Here is an 8,190-nt window from a genome sequence, read left to right on the forward strand (position 1 = left end):
GATTAATTTCACGTTTACTCGAACTTCAATAGCAATACAAGACAATTAGAACACTTGAGGGTAGTATGTACAAGAATCTCAGGGGTTGCAGAAAAAGTTCTGAGGTTTCATTTCACATGATCAGCTCTGGAGACAATAGTCCTGTTGCTATGACAACGCCGCTGAAAACTCTTCCACTGCCAACAGTTAATAGCGACTGGAGGACAAGTTTTGGTCTTGATGTGATGGAACACGTTGAAAATCTGAAGGAGGACCCACCTCCATTGACAATGCTAAAATGCTCCTCTGTGATACATTAATCTGTGATACATTAATCATAAAAGATTTGTACGTATGTATATATATACACACACTCTCACACACAGACCTTTCACACACGCATGCTCATCAAGCTACACACACATTCATTCACTTGCACTTGAACACTTCCTTCGTACAGAACGCATGGTCTCGTAAGAGCCACTAGAAAGTCATGCACGTGTTCTTTGAAAGGATTTTTTTTTTTTTTTGGCAACACACAAGTGCTTTGATCCGTCACGACACTGTTCTCTTGCTACGAGGAGGGGTGAAACCCAGCCGGATGACTGACACAAAGTCAGCTCATGGGCCAATAAGAAAGTACTGATGAAGCAGGAAGACACAGCAGGGGTTCAGGGAAGGAACGCTGAGGAAGAGTTACGACCAATGAGTCACACTTCTAGGAAAGTAACAAAAAATGAGAATGGGGCAGGGGGAGTCTCGTGGTGATCGGGAGATAAAAGCAGGGAGGAGCCATCTCTGACATTGTCGTAACCTTCATTGGGTCCTCATTAGAAAATGCTAGTTTTCAACACTGTTGGTTGTGCTTTTCTCCGCCTCCCTGATTTCTATGCCCCGATCACCACCGCCCTAGTCACAGGCTCGTCACCCGCTGCATCTGACCGTCGTCTCCTTCCGAAGATGGCTCAGATGTGTACATGGCCTCTCCGTTAGTCGTCGTCGGCGGCTGATAAAAGGTCTGCAGGTGATTGGGACGTGGGCCGAGAGGGGGTCTCCCGAGGCTGTAGGGCAGCTCCAGGGCGGGCTGCTGGGGTGGGCTGGCAGGGCTGAGCTCTTCTAGACCTTCGGGGCTACTGTCAGGGTAGGAGAGTGTTGGCGGCGAGGTGCGGCTGTAGAAGCGAGGAGGCGAACTACTGCGGCTGTACACTTGAGGGGAGTGGCGGGGGTAGAGATTGTTGGGAGGAGAATTTGTGTCTCGGGGAGCAAAGATATTAGTCGGGGGTGAACTTCGCGGGAAGAAACCGAGAGGCGGCGAGCGACGGTCTCCGGGGTACAGTGGTGACGGGTTTGAATCCTGGGCGTAGATTGGTGAGGTGTCGGGGTCAAGGTCAAGATCAGGGGTCAAAGGCAAAGTAAAGCCGTCGGAGTCCTCTCGGTCGCCATGGTACCTGAGAGAGCCTCTCTCTTTTCCTCTTTTCCTCCCATCAAGACCGCCGTCATTGCTGTCAAGCAAGAAAGACTCCTGTCTGTCTACATCGACCCCTCCACGCCACACATCCAGCGCTCTGTCTTTCTGCTTGTCATTCTCTCGTTCAAATCCCGCTCTCCAACCATCTCTGTCCTTGTCTCTCTCTATCCCGCCTCTCCAGCCATCGACCCCAAAATCTTTTCGCTGCGTAATGAACGTTTCTTCCCGGTCCGTCTCTGCTCCTCGCCATGCATCCATCCTTCCGTCTCTTTTCTCCAGGAGATGAGGTTCCTCCCTTCCTCTCTCCATTCCACCTCTCCACTCAGCCATGTCCCCATTTCTCTTTTGAGAGCTGAAAGACTCCTCCCTTGCTCTGTTACCTCCCCTCCACTCGTCCATAAGTCCATCTCTTTTGAGGAGAAATGCATCATCCTTCTCCCTGTCCTGTGCTGCTCGCCAAGCGTCTACACTGGCCTCCCTCTGTTTGACCAGAAGCGGCTCCTCCAGCGCTTTGTACAAGGGCTCGGACTCCTGTGGGGGTGGCGGAGGAGGCGGCGGCAAGGGTCTGTCTCTGTAACGATCCCGGTCTCGCTCCCTTTCTTTGTCGGTCCCTCCACCCGACTCGGCCGTGCTGCGGTGGCGGGACAGTGTGCCGGGGGTGCGGCTGAGTGTGGAGTATGGCCGAGCCTGAACATCAGGGGGGCGTGGTTGTTGCCTCTCCTGGAGCCCCCGACGACCCAGAGTGCCTTGTAGCTGCAGCCTCTCCCCATCTTTAAGCAATTCGCGGGACTCGGCATCTGCCGGTGTGCGTGCGTGCGACCAGCCATCTTGTGCGCGTGGTGTTGTGCCATGTTCTTGTTCATGCGACGTGGAATGCGTCTCAGCACCTTGGAGGTGGTGCCTCAAATGTGGCCAACCTTCTTGTGCGTTGTGTCGAGTTGCGGGCTGCATGGTGGCCGCCCAGCCCTCCTGGGGTTGCTGTGCGTGCCGCGTCAGCGTGGCAGTGTGAGCGAGGGCCGCCCTGTCCAGATGATGAGGCCTCGCCAGGCTTCCGTAGCGCTCGGGAGGGGCGGGTATGTCGCCCGAAGGCCTCAGGTTGCTTTGCACCAGCTCGGAGATGATCATCTTCTCCAGTGCAGCCGCGTCAGACAGGTTGCGACGCATTCCGGCACCGGTGCCCAGATCTGCGGCTCCGTGCGGGGTCAGCAGGGCGGGGGAGATGTCATCACTTCCCATCCCGACTCCTCCGTCCTTCAGAAGGTCTGTGCTACCCACCACTCCGGCTCGGGATCCAGGCATGGCCCCCAGCCCATGTAGGGTGAAGGTATTGGGAGTGTAGCCTCCGTTGAGACACACACTGTCCACTCCACAGGACTCCTGACTTTGCGACACACCAACTTCTATGGGAAGAAACAAGAAATGTCAAATTATAAAATGGTAAATAATATTGTGACAGGAGTAGCATGAGTAGATGTATGAGCAAATGAGTAGCGCTTCTTCCCAAAGATTTAGACGTTCACTTTTAAAGGTGCATTTCAATGTGGTAAGAAACAAGAAGTTCATGTCATTGCGATTCAATATGTATGATTAATGTGTGCAAATATGAAAGGGTGGTCTATGAAGACAACCACAGTGCCAAATGGTTTGGGTGAGCACAGTAAAGAAGAGCTCGTACTCTTGTTTCGGAAGGTTCCCACTGGTCCACGTAAGAGAGAGACACAAAGGAAAAAAGTCAAAACACTCCAACACAAATATAAAAACAAATCACAGAAGCCTTAAGGTATATACAGCTATTATCCGTTGAAAGAAAAAGTAACGTGCATATCCACCAAGACCAAACTCTTTCTGCATGTGTCACCAGCAAAAATAATGGGATTCAAATTGGATTCAAAAATATGAAAAACGCAAAGTATGATGGAAATTGCTTTCTCTGAGAACACAAACAAATTTATGACACCAACACTAAGAAGTAATCCATCCATACAATCTCTATTCCTCTTATCATCAGTGGTGCATCCTGGACTGGTCGCCAGCTAATGACAGGCCACGTTTCGACAATCAGCCATTCACATTTTCGGGCAATTTAGAGTCTTCAATGATAATAGTGTGCGTGGTTTTGGAATATGGGAGGAAGCCAGAGTATGTGAAGAAAAGCCAACTTCAAACCTTAAACCACTAAGTACTCTTAATATAGTTGAACAAACGGACAGCATATTACACACCAATGTCAAAATAAAGGAAGTTGACTCGGAAACCTTCCTTAACTTAATTCAAGTCTAATACACATTATCACTCCTGCAGACTTGAGGACTCTCACAAATAAAAGCATGGTGAAGGAAACCACCAACTAACTCATGTACAGAAAATAAGCCCACTCAGGTTGTGACAAAGCATACCCGAGGAGGTGAAGGGTTGATTGTATCCCTGTGCCAACATGGTGTCATAAGGAGAGGCGCCTGCATGAGTCTGCAGCACTGGATTGGTCAGGAAATGATTCCCCAATGCAGCTGTGTGCAGAAAAGCGACGATTACACGTTGCACTGCGAAATAACAAAACGTATACGAAAAAAATAATAAAATAAAGCAGATGCTCACCTCTGTTAAGAGGTGGGGTGCTGTTGACATCAGCGGCGATGAAAGATGACTCAGTCTGTCTTCGCACCGTGTCATTCCACATCCTCCTAATACGACTCTGGAGGACGGAATATTTGGCAGACAGTCAAATCAAGGTTGTGTCGAGAAAAAGTCCGCAAGACATGGAGGAAGCGTGTGAAGTGGAGCGTGCACCTGTCTGTTGGCCGTGGCTCTCCGCCCCTGGCTGCTGCTGTAGCGGCTGTTGGAGCGCAGCGCGGCACCCTTGACCGAGTCCGGAGAGCTGGATGAAGAGGTTGCGCAGCACTGGGAGAGACGCAGACATCGGCCGTAGTCTTTCTGACCCTTAACACAGAGCAGCCGTCACAAAGCATCGGCGGCGTACGAGCGCAAGAAATCGATGCTCGCCTCTGAGACTCACCTTTCTGGTGAGGGTGCAGTGCAGGATGGTGATGAGGAAGCCCTGCGCTGTATTAAGGGAGGCGAAGAGGTAAGCCAAGAGGAGAGAAGGCGCCGACAAAAACATCAGGCCCGACGACCAGTTGACACATTGCAGGAAGAGCAGCGTCAATGAGCCCACTGCCCACGCCCTGGACACACAAGTTGATGGAATGGAGAAAAGTTTTTATTCAAGATCCGATTCACTCCTGTACCTTGTCAAGCCCAGGAAGAAAAGAACACAAGAGCTCAAATCTGCACCCAAACAGGAGCCATCGAGAGCATTGTAACGCTACTGTAACCACCTTAATGTGAATTTTCCGTGTGCAAGTGTAATCGTGTATCTTATCTCCTCCTTTCTTTTCAAGTTTCTTTTACAAGGCTAGCATTCAGGAAAAAAAAAAAAAGCCACTTTCAGAGAACATTCACGACATCCTGAAAGCTGCAATGGCCTTTATACAGCAGAAGATGAAAAAAAAAAAACAATCCAAAAAGTGTTCAGTTTTCAATTAGTGGAGATAAAGATGAGCTGCTCAGGAAGAAGATTAAGTGCGGAAAGATAAAAATGACTGCAAAATTTGCCTAATGAAATTGTACAACGTTGTTTGCAAAACGCATAATGTAAACATCAAATCATCATCATTTTTAAAATAGGCTTTCATACAATACCACTGGTCCGAAATTAATCTAATTAAGAAGTATAAGCTACTATATGTATTTACCTGGCTAATTGAGAATAAATGGTGCTATTTTACAGCCTTCAGATCTTCCTGCCACTTAATGCTGAGCACAGTTGATGCTTTCTATCTTACCATGACCAACTTCACTCTCAATTGTATTTATTCAGGAGAAAATTTGTGTTTAGCATGGGCATCAAGTGCTCTTTGAAAGCCATTAGCAGCGTGTAGAAGCAATAGCAGACCAGCTTCTGAAATTATTTTGAAGGCTTGTCACACAAAGCATACAAAATTGCTATTTCAAATCCAATTTACAAAATAAACTCAACATAAATAAATACAAGGATGGATCACTTCAACTGTTAACATTTTGCCCACAGATCTAGAGACAATTACAAACCTCAAGTTGTCATGGCGACTGGAGTCTGGCTTGAGGGCCGCAGTGCTGTGCATCTTATGTAAGGTCATCACTAAGATGACAAGGTTAAGCTGGAGACAATAACACAAACTGTCAGCGCTCTACTTTCACACATCTGTACACCGCATAATATGGTTGATTGTGCGTGAGGGCAGAAATCAAAATCTCACAGTGATAATAACAGCCACGGGTCCAAGGAAACTCCAAATGAAGTAATTGTCCGTTCGCAGCCAGCAGCTGTGCGCACAAACACATTCAAGAAAAAAACTCATAAATATACCATTACAATCCTGAATATCAGACATTTGGTGGTATCAGAAATTGCGCCATTACTAAAATAACATTTTTGAGTTTTCATTGAGACAGAGGATAATAGTGCCCTCCCCCCCAACCCCTCCTAAAATGCTTCCCTAACTCCTGACATGGATTTCGTTGACCCGGTTGAAAAAGTATTTATCTGTCTGATCCGAAAACACACTCGCTTGATAATTGTATTGCGATGAACTTACAACGTTTTGGAGCCGTAGCCTCTAAAGTCAATGGCTGCAGACACAGCCACCACCAGCCCAGGTACAGAGTAGCCACTCAGGTACAAATACTTCCGCCTGGAGTTACGACCCTCAAACACCTCACGTTGCAAAATGTACAGCTCCACCGCTTCCAGACACAGCCAGCAGAACACCGAGAGCAATGAGAAGTGCAGCAGCCCGGCAATGATGGAGCACACCACCTAGAAATATAAGTGGCGGAAAAGCATAATGCAACAAAAGAGGGAGAAAAAAGTTTGACAAGCCCCCGTCGAGTTTTAGATAGACAAAAACTCACGGTATATTGCGTCTTATTGGATTCGACAAGAAAGAGGAGCTCAGTTATGAGCAGGTTGGCCCACAGGTTGCAGTGGATGGTGCTGTGGTCTGTGTGCCAGGGTGCCGCTTGACAGCATAAGGTAGTGAGACAGGTGGCCAGACACACCACGGCAATAGAGATGCCCACCCAGGAGACGATGTAGACCAGAAGCTCCTCTACTCCCACACCAGACTTTCAAGATCAAAAAGAAAGAAGAGAACATGTTGAGTGTTGGATAGCTACAATGACAAAAGAACAAAACACGACATCGAGCACTTGAATTGCGTTTCACGAGAGCCTGCAGCGTTTAGAAATATCTCTCACAGCTTTGACTTGAGATAATTGAATGATTAATTAATAAACGCCTTTATCTTACAAATTAGTGCAAAAATGGGATCTGATTTCTGAACACGACTAGGAATAGTAACATTTTATCAGCCTTTCTAATTTGGGAAGCAGCAGTGTTGCCATAATTAATCAAGAGAATGACATACAAGCCTTCCAGAAATGACTCGCGCTTTTTTTTTTTTAAATTTTCGGGTGATTGCTGTTGACTAAAAGATGCAGATACTAATGTGAAAACATTGAATATGCGGTAAACACGACAACATCTAGCAGTCATTTATAATATGGGAACCACAGTCAACACAAGTTTGTATATTTACTTACAGCAGGTTGCTGGTATGTCATGAGTACGGCATAGCTGGACAGGTGATTGCAGGCGCATGTTGTGTGTGTATTGTTGGTGTGTAGCATGCGGCATCCTTGTGTGGACCACCTGCCGGTCCCAGAAACCCCAGAGGCGTTCCAGAAAGAGCAGTTGGGACCAAAGTGGTTGTCCAGCTGTGGATACCACACAAAACCAACTCTTAAGTCATCATGAATCATTCTTGTCAAAGTGGCCTGCATTTCCCAGCAGACCTGCAGGTGCCTGAGAGTGAACACCACGGGCTCAGAGAGGAACACTCTGTTGGAGCCTCTGTGCACAGAAGCTGAGATGACGTGGGAGTTGACCACCAGGCTCCTGCGCCTGATGTCTGAGCCCTGTCCAAGTCCGAGTCCGAGCCGCAAGGTGGAGTTCTGGGTGGTCAGGAAGGTGCCCAGGTTCTTATACAGACAGAGGACCAACTTCACTTGGCCTGCACAGTGAAGGAAGAAAACCATTTATAGGCATATCTGTATACGTTATAATTGATTATCACACTATGAATGCCACAATCCATTGCAATTGTGGTTTCTTCCCTGTTTTAATATTGTGATGAATGTGCTTCATACCATTATTGCTGTACTGCTGCAGGGCCACAGCTGAGATCTGCAAGATGCTGTCGCTGTCGTAGGAGTGTGGGAACGTTAGGTCCTGTATGTCCGCCTCTGTGTTTAGCACATACACCTCCAGATCTAATCATACACACGCGGGAACCAGTGGATGAGGAGTTTGGTTGAAAAAAGGTGGTATAGCCAGCGTTCGGGACGACAGACAACATACCGACGTTTGGTGCTCTGTCACTGAATCGACCTTCATAGAGGTTGTTGGCCAATAAGAACGCTCCTTTCTCAACCGCGTCTAATAGCAGTGATGCAGAGCGGGACTGGTCAGGACCGCTCATGTCAGCCCAGGATACCAGAGCCTCGGGACCCAACAGATTATCCACGGTTTGAACCACAGCCTGAGAAGGAGAAAGGTGCAATACAATCTGTTAGTGTGTATGTTCACCAACCTCCCTCTTTTGTCATTTTATACATTCATCTGGACTTTTATCCATGAGTGCGTC

At 47.7% G+C, this 8,190-nt stretch overlaps 1 protein-coding gene across 4 annotated transcripts in view; it reads right to left on the reverse strand.

The window, feature by feature from the left end:
* adgrl1b (adhesion G protein-coupled receptor L1b) overlaps positions 1-8,190 on the reverse strand; it is a 25,441-nt gene continuing 17,251 nt past the window's right edge. For 3 of the 4 annotated variants that reach the window (XM_088374878.1, XM_088374876.1, XM_088374875.1), the window contains 14 exons: positions 7,905-8,085; positions 7,694-7,816; positions 7,340-7,557; positions 7,088-7,261; positions 6,398-6,610; positions 6,082-6,302; positions 5,743-5,809; positions 5,555-5,643; positions 4,461-4,629; positions 4,235-4,384; positions 4,043-4,139; positions 3,844-3,954; positions 3,123-3,143; positions 1-2,847 (listed from right to left, as the gene is read on the reverse strand). In XM_088374878.1, the coding sequence (XP_088231004.1) occupies positions 893-2,847; positions 3,123-3,143; positions 3,844-3,954; positions 4,043-4,139; positions 4,235-4,384; positions 4,461-4,629; positions 5,555-5,643; positions 5,743-5,809; positions 6,082-6,302; positions 6,398-6,610; positions 7,088-7,261; positions 7,340-7,557; positions 7,694-7,816; positions 7,905-8,085 (3,789 nt within the window). In that variant the 3' untranslated portion in view covers positions 1-892. The remainder of the gene's footprint in view (positions 2,848-3,122; positions 3,144-3,843; positions 3,955-4,042; positions 4,140-4,234; positions 4,385-4,460; positions 4,630-5,554; positions 5,644-5,742; positions 5,810-6,081; positions 6,303-6,397; positions 6,611-7,087; positions 7,262-7,339; positions 7,558-7,693; positions 7,817-7,904; positions 8,086-8,190) is intronic. The other variant, XM_088374877.1, reaches the window with a different exon arrangement.

The sequence above is a fragment of the Syngnathus floridae genome, chromosome 4 (genome assembly GCF_059516105.1).
Source record: "Syngnathus floridae isolate MCC-2025c chromosome 4, RoL_Sflo_1.0, whole genome shotgun sequence".
Classification (NCBI taxonomy): domain Eukaryota; kingdom Metazoa; phylum Chordata; class Actinopteri; order Syngnathiformes; family Syngnathidae; genus Syngnathus; species Syngnathus floridae.